Source organism: Sceloporus occidentalis, unplaced genomic scaffold (assembly GCF_023333645.1).
Source record: "Sceloporus occidentalis isolate IW3139 unplaced genomic scaffold, rSceOcc1.0.p SCAF_61, whole genome shotgun sequence".
NCBI lineage: Eukaryota > Metazoa > Chordata > Lepidosauria > Squamata > Phrynosomatidae > Sceloporus > Sceloporus occidentalis.
Window position 1 is genome coordinate 410,254 of NW_028317041.1, and position 15,566 is coordinate 425,819.

Consider the following 15,566-nt stretch of genomic DNA (forward strand, 5'->3'; position numbering starts at 1 on the left):
ATATATGCACTTACGATTGTTCCTGCGAATGTTCCCCCGTGGTCTGATCAGAATCAGCCTACAAATAAGACATAAAAGAAACGTTTAAGAGAACATTAGTGGAGCATTCTCAGCGCTCAGAGAAAAGGTTTTCGAAAATGCATTCTGATGTTTCAATCGGCAGCCACAAATCACATAATACATGGGTTGACAAAAAGGTTCACTTGTATACAAAACTAACAGACGTTTAATTGTGATTGTTTGCTTTCATTGTCATCTTTAAAAATGACTGCAATTCACTGGGACTGAAAAACCGTCAACAGCAGATCTGACTTTCTTCATAAATTCATAATACCTGACAAATACAGATCCAGAATGTAAAACGGGATAATATGTAATTACAAATATAGCTTTTGCAAGGTATTAGAATCTAAGGATTATTTGCGTTATGTGCGGAGGCACTTCCATTAAAACAGGCAGTAGCAGAGCTTTTAAAAGGACAATCAAACCTGCTCTCTGTTTTCCAATAACGAGCCAACGTCCAAATCGGACCTCGAGACTGCGACTATCCTAAATAGTTATGATGGTAACAGTACGGGTGACAGACTAATTGCTTAGGCTGATCATAATAAAGACTGGTTGAAATAAACATGAACAGGTTGGCCTTTAGAAAACTTGCAACATTGCTTAGCCTCCACACAAACAAACATATAGACTTTTCGCTTTCTTTTGTTTTTTCTCGACGTTTCCAGTAAGGTATCCTGGCCTGGGTCCACAAGGCCTAGAAGGGACAGCTTTACGAGCAGCCGACCACCCTATTAGGGGATTGGCCTGTCTACGGTGCTCAATTAGCCAGTTGAGAAGACGCAGAGATTTTCCTTGAACCCAGACCATTATTATGTCTTATCCTGGCAGTGGAAGAAAAAGGGCCACCACATTAACTAGGAGTAAGCTCTAACACTACCGTAGGTGAGGCCATGGCCAGTGACCTCAATAAAAACATCACTGCACATACCAGAAACTGAAGGGTGACCTGGAGCTCATACAATGAGCTGTTCAAAAGATTGAATATTCCCAGCTGTTCTTTTGCTACTTTGATATCTTCGCTTAATCTTATCCTATGCACTTTTTAATATACATCTTAAGATAGGTTTTATCACAAACTCTGAGAGTGAATAGAAACTGTGACCTTGCCATGAGATATTGACCCAGTTTCCTGTTTACTGTTCAACATGCAGCAAAGCAGGTTTCTCTTAAGAGATCAATGATAAAAATAAAGCTTCACTTATATGCCCTTTCCACCTACCAAGTGATGCTTAACTTGTACTTCCCAGGCAGCTATTGTCTGCTTCCCATCAGACACACTAGGGGTTGAGTGCCAATGGCCTGCTAAGAAGGCTAATGGGCCATCAAGGCAAACTGTGTCTCAAGGAACAGAACATGTAAGAGATATATATATATATATACACACACACACTTTTTTTAAGGCACGGTTAAGAAATTAGAAATGTACTTAAATTTGTGGTAATGAGGATTAGCAACCAAGCAATACTATAAAAATAAGTAATTTGTATAAACACTCTAGGCTACACATGACTTAAATAAGAATGCATCTAAAAGAACACAAATAGTAAATATAAAGAAAACAAAAAAAAGTGCACAGAATATATTGTATACATATATATTGTTAATAGAAGCTTAGAAGGCATTACACATGAAGAAAATGTTTAGGTTCCAAGAAATGCCTGTCTGGATACCATAAAATAGTTTAAGAGCTACTATGATGAAAAAAAACGCAAAGGTAAAATAAAAACCAGACGTGAACTGAAATACACCCGCGCTATCAACTCCAGGTGGTTCTCATATAATACTGCCTTAAATGCCACGCCACTAATAAAAAGAGCAGGCCTACAGGAGACGTTGTTTATGGAATAAAGTACACAGTAGTACTTTAGTAACACAGTAATTCATACTCCGTTCCCTGTCACCCCACGCCAAGTACACCTCGAGAAAAAGTAGCAGCCTCTAGAGACCAAATGACAGCACAATCTCTCACACATTCCTGCACATTAGACCAAACATTCATTCACATTTATTATATGTACTCCGGATTTAAGAAGACTGAGCACTCCAAGAAACCTAACAGCGTGTTTAAGGCAAGAAGAGATAAGACACTTTTCCAGCCAAGCCGTACGAGTTTACTCCCTCTGTCTCTATAAATACAGCATGTTGTCTGGGACGATGAAATTTATAGCTACTATATTAAAATTAGATTGGGTTAGACTGATTACTAGAATACTAATAGTGAAAGGATTACAATGCAGTTTCTTGTGCAAAGGCAAGAATACATCGAGAGTTACACAGTGATACACACACAAACACTTGTATGTGATTGTATATGTTAAATATATACATGTAATGACATTTTAGTAGGTGCTGTTCCAAATAATCTCTATTATGTGAAGCAAACAAGCCTTAGTAGATCTGCCATCGTATTCTTTCCTCTGAAGGTTTAAATACATAAAAACACAATTGAAACCCCAGTCGTCTTGGTTTCTATGGCAACGATATATCAGTGCCTGCTTTTGTGCCACGTGACAATTCAGTGCTCCCAGGAAAAATTGTGAATGAGACGAAATTAGACCGAATTAAAAAATGTATGCGTAAGGTCTTGGCATTCAACAGTACTAAGAATGATATTCCTAATGCTGTATTTTGATGTAATTGATACATTCATAAGAGCTTGTGGACCTTCAATATACATACAAATATATTATGAAATAAAAACAATGGTTATGATTTGGCAAATCTGTCAAACTGTACATTTTTATAACATCACAAAAAAAATAGTAATTTTACTTACCGTAAATTCTTTTTTCCTTAGTGTAGTGTCAGTACCACGGGGTGTCGCTCTTCCTGGGACAAGGACCTAGAACCGAAGAGGTTAAGATACCTCCTAACCCCTCCTACTCCTCCCTATAAGAGCCCCGGCAACCCTCATACCTTCAGAAAGTACCAAGAAACACAAGATAGCTTGCAAAAAATAATTTTAATACAAAAATACACAGGGAGGGATATATGTACTGACACTACACTAAGGAAAAAAGAATTTACGGTAAGTAAAATTACTATTTTTCCCGTCGTGTAGTGTCAGTACCACGGGGATATAGCAAGATGACCCCTCCTGGGTGGGGAAAAAAAACGGTCACGAGGTAACTGCCTGAAGCACCTTACGCCCGAAGTCAGCATCAGAGGAGGAGAAGATGTCTAGCCGGTAATGCTTGATAAACGTGTGAAAGGAAGACCAAGTAGCTGCTTTGCATATTTCTTCTGGAGATGCCGAAGACCTTTCAGCCCAGGATGTAGCCATAGCTCTGGTGGAGTGAGCAGTAATGCGGGATGAAAGAACCTGACCACTGAGAGAGTAGGCTAAGCAAATAGTATCGGAAAGCCATCGAGATATCGTGTGCTTGGAGGCCGCATTGCCTGTGGATCTACCAAAATAATTAACAAACAATTGATCCATGGAGCGGAAAAAAGCAGTGCGGTCTATATAAATTCGTAGAGCTCTGTGGACGTCTAAAGTGTGCCAGAGTGATTCTTCCGGAGTTGAAGGAGACGGGAAGAAAGAGGGCAAAATTAATGGCTGATTGACATTAGCTTCAGAGATAACCTTGGGCAAAAAAGAAGGTTTAACATACAGGACGACTTTATCTTGGTGGAAAATAGTAAATTCTGGAGCCGCGGAAAGAGCTTGAAGTTCACTGACCCTCCTCGCTGAGGTAATGGCCACCAAAAAAGCCGTCTTGAGGGATAAAAATTTTAGAGATACCTCTTCCAAAGGTTCGAATGGTTCAGAGCAGAGTGCTTGGAGGACCAATGACAAATCCCAGGAGGGAAAATGCGAACGTCTGGGAGGCCGTTGAATGATGGCAGCCTTAAAAAAACGTCTGACGAGAACTTGGGACGCCAACTCCGACAGGAGAAAATGACTCAGGGCTGAAACCTGTCCCTTAAGCGTCGAGACTGTGAGACCCGCTGAAAAACCTTCCTGCAAAAAATCCAGAACAGAACTTGTGGGGGGAGAAGAGAAATCCAAACCTTTGGAGACACACCAGTGGAGAAATTTATTCCAGACTCGAAGATAAATAGTGGACGTAGATCTTCGTACTGAACCCAAGAGGATTTCTGACATAGAATTGGAAACGCCTCTGCTCTGGAGGATCATCCTTGCAGCAGCCAGGCCGTCAATCTGAACTGCAGAAGAACATCCTTGGACAGGTTCTTGTTTTCCAGAAGATGGGAGGAAACTGGCAGCTCCCATACTGAAATCGCCATACTGAGCAGCTCCGAAAACCAACTTCGATTCGGCCAATAAGGGAGAATAGCTAAAACCCTGGCTCTGTCTACCTGAATCTTTAGGAGGATCCGAGGAATCATGGCTACTGGAGGAAACACATAAGCCATCTTGAAAGACCAGACCACTGACATTCCGTCTAGCAGGGGGGGATTGTCCTGCCTGTAAAGGGAGGCGAAAACTGGCAATTTCCTGTTTTGTCTGGTCGCCATAAGGTCTATATCTGGTAGGCCGAATCTTTGAACTAGGAGAGAAAAAATGCTCTTGTCCAGGGACCAGTTTGCTTGGGAGCAACGAGATCTGCTGAGATCGTCTGCCAGACAGTTGTCTACTCCTTTGATATGTGTCGCTGCTAAATCCTCCAGGTTTCTTTGGGCCCAGCGCATGAGATGGTCTGAAAGGTCCTGTAGCCTTGGAATCCGAGTGCCACCCTGTCTGTTTATATATGAGACTGTGGTGGCATTGTCGGACTGGATTCTCACAGCTTTCCCCCGTAATCTTGGACCGAAGGTCTTGAGTGCCAGGAACACAGCTTTCAGTTCCCGAAAGTTTGATGATTGGGCTTGATCGATTAAGGACCAACTGCCCTGACTGCAGAGGTCGAGTAGATGAGCTCCCCAGCCTACCTTGGAGGCATCCGTGGTGAGGGTGATCCAATGACATGGTAGAAAAGATCGCCCTTGGGTGAGGCGCTCCTTTGCTTTCCACCAATTCAGCCGGAGTAAAACCTCCCTGGATACCGTGAAGGTAACATCTAGATCCTCCAGGCTCCTGGACCACTGTTGTAGGATGTCCCATTGCAGGGGTCTCAACTGCGCTTTGGACCAGCTTACTGCCGGAATACACGCTGTAAGACTGCCCAGGATACTCATAGCCAACCTGAAGGAAAGGGTTGGATTTTGTTGCAGAAAGGAAACCTGATTCTTTATCTTCTTGATCTTGGAGCGTGGGAGATAAAGTCTCGAAGAGACGGAATCCACTATGAGCCCCAGAAACTGGATCTTCGTAGTTGGAATCAGGTTGGACTTTTTGTAATTTATGATCCAGCCGTGTTCCCCCAAGCATCGGGTCGTAAAGCTGAGATGTGCCCGGAGCTCCTGAGAAGAACTTGCTTTTAGCAGCCAATCGTCTAGATAAGGGACGACTGTGATCCCCTCTTTCCGTAAAGCCGCTGCAATAGGAGCTAAAAGCTTTGTGAAGATCCGAGGAGCTGACGACAGGCCAAAAGGGAGAGCAGTAAACTGGAAATGACGAACTCTTGTCCCGACTCTTATGGCAAACCTGAGATATTTCCTGGAGGCTATGGCGATAGGCACATGGAGATAGGCATCTTTTAGGTCTAACGTAACCATAAGGTCCCCTTGTCTCAACAGGCGGGTAACCGTGAGAATGGATTCCATTCTGAAGTGACGGTAAGGAATATATGCATTGACTTTCTTTAAATCCAGAATTGGACGGAAGGACCCATCCGGCTTTGAGACCAGGAAGAGACGGGAATAAACTCCCTGAAACTCCTGATACTTTGGAACAGGCTCTATGACACCCTTTTTTAGAAGGGTAAGGCTTTCGGCCAACAGTGCTGAGTTCTTCACCTGAGAGGGGTAACACGAAATCAGGAACAGAGGACGAGGAAAACTGGAAAACTTTATCCTGTACCCGTCCGCAATGATCCTGAGGACCCAGGAATTGTTTGTGGTTTGCCTCCATTTTGGTAGGAACCATTGCAGACGACCTCCAACACCGTCAGAACTTCTTACCCTCTGGTTTCTTAGGGTGTTCCTGAAACTTTCTCTCGTGTTGTTTACGAAAGGCTTGAGTCTTGAAAACTGGTTGAAAAGGCCTGGAAGGTCTATACTGGTATCGCTTGTTCCATCTGCTTTTCCTATCCTGAGGAAGTGCCTTTTTAGTATCAGACATGTGTCTGATCAGTTCCTCCAAGGAAGAACCGAATAGCTTGGTTCTTTCAAAGGGCAGATCGCATAGAGTAGATTTGGAGGCAGTATCTGCTGCCCAGGAACGTAGCCATAATGCCCTTCTGGCAACGGAAGACAAACCCATGTTACGGGCTGAAAGCTTAAGGCCCTCTTCTGCAGCTTCCAGCAGGAAGCTATTAGCCAGTGTCAGGTTTTTAAATAGTTTAGATAAACCTTCATCCATAGATTCTGAAAGACTGCCCTCTAAGGACTGCAACCAGACACCCTGCGCTTTAGCCACAGATGCGCTAGACAACGCCACTTTACACTGGAATCCAGATGATTGGTAAATACGTCTGCAAGACGTTTCTGCCCTCTTATCCATAGGATCCTTAAGACCAGCCACTTCACTAATGGGAATGGTCGTACGTTTGGAAAGCTGGGCTATCTGGACATCTACTTTAGGGATATCTTCCCATTTTTCATCGCCCTGAAGGTAAAAAAGCTGCTTAGAGTGCTTTGATATAAAGGCTCTTTTGCCTGGATTATTCCACTCTCTATACATGAGATTCTGCATGTGAGATAACATGGGCAACCCTTTGGGGTGCGCTGACAGGTCTGAATCCTGAAAAAGCCGTGAGACTTCCTTAACAAATTTACGCAGCTCCTGTGGAGGAAAATTGGTCTCATCCTCTGACTCCCCACTAGATGAAGCTGAATAGGATGAACTAGAAACCTCCCCAGAGGATAAATCAGAATGAGGGGATAATACCCTCTTACGTTTGTGGGATTTAAGTTTAACGGGTTCCACAGGTGTAGCTGCTGCTGCTGCTTTAAACGTTTCAAACGTTTGCGCCAGGTTGTCCTGGAACCAACCTAAAAAAGACTGCATGTCTTTTTGTTTTTCTTTTGCCAAACTCTCAGCAGAGCAGGCATTGCAAAATTTCTTCTTACAACCATCCGGCAACGGAGTGGCACATTCAGTGCACGATAAATGTTTGGTTTTTACCACAGCCTTTTTTGGAGCAGGTGTAAAAGATTTCTCTTTATCCGGCCTATCTGGTGAAACCGGACCAGACATCTAATATAAAACACAAAAAAAAAAATTTTTACTAGAAAATATACAGGGCAGAGGATTTGACAGGGTAAGATTAACCAAATCCTACCTTACAACTCCTCAATCCGTGTGGGGGGGCTGGTTACACGGAAATCCCAGTGTTGACAAGCTCCTCTGCTGTCAGACTGGGCAGCACAGCTATATATATGCGAAAACCAGTTAGTTTTCGCGCCCTGAACAAGAGAAACTGAATCACGCATGCTCAATAGCGTGTCAGTACTCTTGGTGGAACGCAGCGCCCTCTGGCGTGCGTTCCACCGCTGTGCGCACGCTCCAACCTGCCGGCATAAGAGCGCGGCGTCTAAACGGCTCCGTAACGTTACTCCTCGCTCTGCTCACCACCCGGGGAGCAATCGGAGGGAACCCCCGGACACAACCCGTGTGCCCCACCACTGAAAAAAACAAAAAAACAAGGTCCGTCCCTGACAAGGGACAAGGAAAGAACTGAAGGTATGAGGGTTGCCGGGGCTCTTATAGGGAGGAGTAGGAGGGGTTAGGAGGTATCTTAACCTCTTCGGTTCTAGGTCCTTGTCCCAGGAAGAGCGACACCCCGTGGTACTGACACTACACGACGGGAAAATTATTGTTACATTACAATGACGACACATTTGCTCCTAAACAGGTCTGGCTGGCTAGGCAAAGAAAACATGTCAGCCATGTGTTTGGTTTTGTGCGGCATGAAGTTATGTCTCTCTATATGTGAGTAAAAAGAGTATACAAGACATTCAATATCTACGTTTGAACGCTGCAACGCACTACACAGAAAAATGTTTTCTCTTTGCTATGTAGTTTAAGTTTAACATTACTGTAACCACATAAGATGCCTGCTTCAGAGTTACAGTTAAAGTTTGACATCACATATCTATATCTAGAAATATATACGCAAAGTACAGAAACAGAAGAAGCAATATGCACGTAAAACTTAAAGGGACTCTCCAGCCATCATATGCAAAATCTTATGTTATCCGTTTTGTAATGCGCGGGCAGGAATTGTACAGAATCCCCCCCCATATGCATTTGGCCCTTTCCACACACCCCTATTAACTTCACTGAGAGCTCTTTCCTGCCACTGATTGGATGCAGCAAGAAACATTGGACCATGGAGCTAGAGGTTCTCATTTTGCGAGGATGCAGGTTAAAGTACCCACAGAGTGCTTTAATAAACATTCTTCTACAGTGGAGGTGTCACAGACGCTAAAGCAAGTCCATTCTTGATTAGTTTCTTTACTACTGCAAAATAACATTTTTAAAAGCAGGGGGCTTATCACATTTTACTTTATATCTGAACCCAACTACAGACAGAATCAAAACTATGGTTCTATGACCAGAAGTGCACAAGCTCACAGACATATTATACATATATATTGTGAGGCTGTAAACCCCAGAGAGATGATTTGTTTGGCATTTGGGCGCAGGTGCTACACAAGTCATACATATGGGTCACTGGGGTGGAGCAATTGGAGAGTAGGGTGGGCCAATGCTCCGTTCCCCCATTTTGTGGAAAATCCATGGCGGCTATTACAAGAGGCTAGAGGACTTGCAGGATCTGGTCCCGGATTCCTATGGGGCCAGCATCAGGCACAAGTGCTGGGCATTCAAAACCCCTGGAGCTTGATAATCAGAGAGACTGTTGGGGGAGACGTTTCCCTGAGCTCCCAGGGCAAGGAGAGGCCCTGAAGAAGTCCAACTGAGGCAATACCTGCCTGGACCCGTGTGTGCTGTCTGGGGGAGGTTTTCCAGAGCCTGGCTGAGCTGGGTCTGGCGGGGAGGTCTAGTTAGTGGGTGTTTAGGGTGGTCAGTCTGGGTCAGCATAGTATAGAGAGGCTCCAATTGGGAGCTAGGTTTGTTTCTTTTATGATTTTGTTCTGGGGTGTTTTTGTTTTTTTGTTTTGTTTGAGTGGCCGACAATAAATCACTGTTTGCTACAAGTCTGTGTTCCTGAACCTTATTGCCCTAGAGGACCATGCTGAAGATCCTCAACTGTGACATTTCACGCTACAAGGTTTGCCATAATATTTGTGTATATATATGAGTACACACACATATGTATTTCAAACGGCAGCCCTTTAATATGCAAATCGTTTTAAACACAGGTACGGCCAGCTCCAAATGTTTTCCTTTCTAAGCATTACGGTCTTGAAAGCTACTTTGCAGGTAATAGGCACACACCCCTCAGATACGACAATAATAAGTACTGATGACCTTATACTACAATAATCTTTCATCACGATGCAAGAAAAAAAAGAGAATTAAAAATGCACATAAGAACTCATATTCTGCGCAAAAACAATCGAACACAACCTGCACAGATGTAGAAAAATGCATTATTTTTTTTTATTTAAGATTACGGTCATTTTCTATTAACGGAGTAGACAATCTATAACTCTGAATATAAACTCCACAACACAGCGTCCTCATAGGAAACATTCTTCATACACACAGATAACACACCTCTCCCCATTGTCTGGCCAGCGCAGTGGCTTCACATTAGTAGACGTAAATCATGCATTCTTTTGTTCACCACACAATGAGGTAAGCGTGCGCGCACACTGAACGTGGCTCTAAGACAGGATACACGGCAAGCACGTACTCCGCCGAGGATGTCTGCTTGCAACTCAATTAAAATGTATAGTGAGAGAATCTCTCAAGGCAGCTGTAGCTAATGGTTTTCTTTTGCAGTTCCTAATCCTTGTCTTATTTTTTTATAAAAAGGGTTAAAATCCCCATTACCCACAATGAAGCAATGCTACTTCCAGGGGATGCATGTGGTAAATAACACCTATTTTCACACTAAATACTGGTTCTAGTTGTGGTTCTGTAAGCAATAGGAGAATCTAAATGCAAATGCAGAACCAAAAAAAAATGTTATAGCAAAGTACAGTCGTCCCTATTATACTCTTATTCCTACGGTGTAGGAAGATTTTATCTGAGATTTTAAACCACCTAGGATGGATTCATTCTTTTCCGCCCCTTGACTGTAGCTATGTAGAGGGATCAGGAATCCAGGCTTCACTCCTTGTGCTGGTATTTAGAGAGTACATTAAGGATTCAGCCTGTGCGCGGCACCCCCAGCCCTCCTGCTGAGGAAAGGATAGTACAATAAGCGTGCTGCTCCCTTTGTGTGACAGCTCACTCACAATTACATGAAGATGGCAACGGGGGTGGCAGCTTCCTATCGGTAGCAGACACTCGCATACAAGCATCTCCCTTGGTAATCTGCTCACACAAAGGGTATCATCATCCTAATGAGCCAACGTTATGAAAAGAGCCATCTTAGTGCTCCCCTCGCTCGGTTAGACAGACTCTTAGGAGACGGTCGGGGCCAAAAACTGCAGATAGGAACAATGCAACCAGAAAACTCATAGAGTTAAGCAAAAATAAGATCTGCACAGTTATCCCTGCCTAGCGGCAATTAAAACGTTATTAACCGAAAGGTTAGCTAATTGGGATCGTGTAGAACAAATCTAGGATTAAAAGATATGAAACAAATCGGCTACTGGAATTAGGCAAACGTACGCTGCAACGTAGAAATTGCTCAACACTCGAGCACCGAGAAGTTCTGTTGTGTCCCATCTGACGCACGTTTACAAGGCAAGGTCAGGAAGCCTCTGTATGAAATGTTTTGAAAAGTTAACATGCTACATATTTCTTGCACAAGCACACGCCACGAGGCGCTGAGAATAGAACTAGAGAGAAAGACTCTCTTTTTCCTTTTATAAATCACCACGCAGTACAAACGCTGCTGTACACAATGTCAGCAGACGTACAAAGGGACATCTGCTCCAGGGAGACTGAGGTCTAGAATTCTGACACCGGGACAGAGCGATCACGACTATACTTTACAAAGCATTGTGCAAAATTAAGACATAAAACAGGCATAAAGTGATGTCTGACTAGAACAGGTCTCCTCCACCCTGCCTTAATCTTATCTGGCACGGTATGGGTGCTGCAGGCTGCCTGGGTTGGGCCGCAGTCACATGGCCGCCCCCTCCCAGTTTGGCTGCTAGGTGCAGAATTCTGGCAAGAAGGTCTGTTTGTTATACATGACGTCTGGCACAATGACATCCCTGGTGTAGAGAGGATGTTCTTCTGTAACGTTCACGTCAGCTTCATTTTCACGATTATTTTTAACTTGCATTTACAATGATGATGCATCGTGCGGTCCCAGGAGCTACCATGGAGAACTCACTTAAACAGGCAGACTGTGTGGAGGACCACAATTCCTGGAGGCTACAAGCTAAGCGGAACGAGTCGTGGTGGTCGGTGCAAATCGATAACCACGTAACATTACACGGTAACAATAGAAGGGCAGAAATATAGTGACTTTGACCCCCGAAGGTAACACTAATTCCAGAATAACATGGCAGCTCTGCCCAACGTCCAGCTTTTCTTGGTCACCGGCAGATCAGAAATTCTAAGTGTGATTCTAAGTGTATTCGGTAAGCCGATCCCAGCCAGCGTCTCTTGCAATAGGGGCTGAGCACTAGCACTTATCTCACAGCTGGCCGATGGGAAACAATAAAAACACTTGACCATGAGGCCTGCACTACATAAAATACAAGTTCACAAGCGTGCGTTACACCAACAAACCAACTGTTACCACGCGGAATGACACTTCAGAGGTTCACTTGAAGTAGAAGAAAAAAAAAAAAGAGGAAGAAGACAAATGTTCTTCCTTAAACGAGCGGTGTGTATACCTGCAGACGCATCCAGGTAACGTGAAAGACTACAGAGGGATGTTAAAGGTTTTATGATTCAAGCAGATTTCGGGGCCTCGGAGAAAGCGAAAACATGAATCCCTTTTTAGACGAGGCCTCTAACTTTGGATCGGGGGTAGCAGTATGGCCCCGTTATATAAAAGATGAAAGTATGTTTCCGTTATTAAGACTGTATAATTGGACATATGACAACAGAACAAAAATGAATGCCAATTAATAAGTAAACCTACCCAACATTTCACAGACCCCAGACAAAGCAGTTGTATCAGAAACATTATTGTTAGATTAGGAAGAACCAAGGGGAAGGAGTAAGAATAAAAACACATAGTATGAACCCTGAACTCATTGAGCAAATCGTCCCTTTGTCTCCATGGAACTAACGATCTGACGGAGATGTCAGAAGGCCAACAATACGTGCATCTCAAACAACAGCCACAGACCAAGGCAATCGCTAGCAGATGTACTACATTCTGGCAGGTGGCAAAACCTAATTGCAAGCTCTTCGGGACAGCTTTTCTACAATCACCATATCTCACCTGTGGGGGAAGCATCAGCTCAGCATCTTCAGCTTGCCATAGCTCCACCATGCTGGGGACCGGCTCGATCACTGGGGATAGCAAGAAAAGACAAAAGAGCCCATTTTATTGTAGTCACCTGGACAAAAGTGAGACACAGGCTTGACGTGTACACACACATCACACATACATACACACACACACTCTATTCTCTTACAACAACCCGATCAAGATATCCCAATCTATTGTTAGTACACAGCATGTCCCAGAGGAGGAACCAGGTTAAACGATCTTGAGTTGTCTGCACGGATGAAATGGCGTGAAAAGTTTGCATGCCATAAGCCATGACCTGGCTTTCCACGCTTAGTAACTGCTTGGATGCCCTGAGTGCCCACTTGCCCAAGTGTCCTGTCACCACCTCCTCAAGCAGCACAATCACATGCACAAAACACAAGCCTCCCCGACGTGGAATCCACACATCGCCAAAAAAGAAACCAGATCCACGCAGCGCATAGCAGGCCCGGGTCTCCTCTCTTCCACCCGTGGAGCAGCAGCCGCAGCTGGGCCCCTCCAGCAGAGGTTAGTTAGACAGCAGAGAGGCGTGCTGCCATCTCCTCTATTGTGTATCCGCTCTTCCACATTTCACTGCCAAGCCCATTTCTCCCTCACCTTGCCCCCCTCCTTGGCGAAAGCAGGGCAACAGGACATGGAAGACCCCCAGCATGAGATTGACGGCCGTGGCGGTGCAGCGGGGGCTGCCCCTGTGAGGGTGAAGCAGCCCGGCCATGCTGCAGCTCTCGCTCGAGCTCTGTGCTCTCGCCTGGGTGTAAGAAGCAGCAGCAGCTGCCGCGCGGGGCGTGCACACGTGGGTCTGTGAACGTGAACGCGCCCCGAGTCACCGCGCTTGCATCTGCCGCGCAGGACGTTTGCCTGTGAACGCGCAGAGTCCCCGCGCGCTAGCAGCTGCTGGGTCGCTGTATGCAGATACCACAGGGCGGTGCTAATCCTCCGAGGGACAAAGCTAAGGCTGCTAACCCCACCCCTAGCGAGCGGAGGGTAAACTTGATTACGTTTCCTTGGTAACATCGCAGTGTGCTCCAGGAGGACGTTAATAATTCGTTGGATATGACACAATACGTGTTGGTGTTATATTGTCAGTGTAATAGTGTTGTCTGTGATGATGACCAGTGAATTGTGTGTACACTAAAGTACAGGTGCAAGGTCTTTAGGACTGATTTGGGCCTTAAAAGCAGGATGTATTGTACTTTAACCCCTTCATGACAATGGCTGATGTTTTAACATTTCTGCGGTGCTCGTGTTTGTCCTTTTCTTCTTTCCCGTTTACTGAACCCACACAAGTTATATATTGTTTGTTTTTTTAGGATAAGAAGGGCTTTCTTTAGATGTCATTATTTGACTTATTATTTGATTGTATCCTATCGATTACTATAAATAAAGTATAAAACTATGGGCTTTTTTCTTAATTTTACTTGAAAAATGCCTGCTAAATAGATTCTATTTGTTCTGAGTTTTATGTATTAAGTGGATATAGAGGCAAAAGGTGATTATTGTTAACCTTATTTGCATGCCCCTACCCATAATCCCTTGTGGTTGTGGCAGCACCATGAGATTTCTGAGGGAAAAACTAGCCCTCTCGCTTGTCTGGTGTCTGTAGATGAGTGTTTAATAATACTTCTGATTTTAGAAATACCCAATGTTTTTTATGGTTTTTTTGCTTTTTTTTCTGCACTTTATGGGGCAATAAGTACACGTAGCGTTATCAAACCATATATTTTTTAAGACTAGACATGCCAGGGTATTTCAAATGCTAGTATTTTAACCCCTTTCATGCACTAATTCTACCACCAGTCTTTTTTCAAACTTTGTGGTAGTCATTTATTGTGTGTGGGGGGGGTTTCCACACACATTTTACTTCATGTATGAGTTAACAGCTCCTGGTATATGTCGCCGTCACACAACACCCCTATATGTGTTTTGCGACACCTCCTGTTTAGAGTGATACCCCACATGCATGGGTTTGCCTGGCTGTTTGGGGCAGCCCAAACTTAGTTCACCTTTGAGCCTGGCCAACAATGTGCCAAATAAAAACATATTTTTGAAAACTAGAAACCCCAGGGTATTTCAAATGCTGGTATTTTAACTCTTTGCATGCACACATTTTACCATCAGCCTTTGTCAAAGTTTGCAGTAGTATTTTTTTGTGTGTATTTTACCCCACACACCTGCTATCATTATATACTGAGGCAAACATTGACGGTGGTACAGCATAACTGCTAACATTATATAGTGAGGCAAACATTGACAGTGGTACAGCATAACTGCTATCATTATATACGGAGGCAAACATTGACGGTGGTACAGCATAACTGCTATCATTATATACTGAGGCAAACACTGACAGTGGTACAGCAGAACATCTATCACTATATACTGAGGCACGCACTGACGGTGGTACAGCATAACACCTATCACTATATACAGAGGCACACATTGACCGTGGTACAACATAACACCTATCACTATACATTGAGCCAGACATTGACAATAATGCAGCATAACCCCAATCACTATATACTAAGCCAAACAAAAAAAAACACTTTTATTAAAAGTAACACACCAAATTTAGACAAAAAAAATCAATAAACAATATAAAGTCCAAAGTGCACAATTGCACACCAACCTTAATTACTCTGGCCGGTGCCTGGTAACTGAAGCAGTAATGCATATAGATTTCAAAAATAGTTACCGGCACTCCTGGGACTTGGTTTCAATAAATCTCTCAAAGCTCTGTGTTACAAGTATATATATATATATATATATATATATATATATATATATATATATATAATTAACAGCAATCACACGCCTATCATGCCCAGGTTCTAGCATGTACTGGTTGCTTGGGCATGATAGGAGTGGGATTGCTGTTAGCAATCATATATATAT

At 43.7% G+C, this 15,566-nt stretch overlaps 1 protein-coding gene across 1 annotated transcript in view; it reads right to left on the reverse strand.

Annotated features, from left to right (window-relative positions):
• LOC149287382 (transmembrane protein 131-like) overlaps positions 1 to 13,386 on the reverse strand; it is a 63,231-nt gene extending 49,845 nt beyond the window's left edge. Inside the window, exons 1-3 of the mRNA XM_089492892.1 lie at positions 13,269 to 13,386; positions 12,621 to 12,691; positions 15 to 58 (exon numbers count right to left, since the gene is read on the reverse strand). Coding sequence (XP_089349018.1) covers positions 15 to 58; positions 12,621 to 12,691; positions 13,269 to 13,386 — 233 coding nt within the window. The remainder of the gene's footprint in view (positions 1 to 14; positions 59 to 12,620; positions 12,692 to 13,268) is intronic.
• Between the last annotated feature and the right edge of the window lie 2,180 nt (positions 13,387 to 15,566).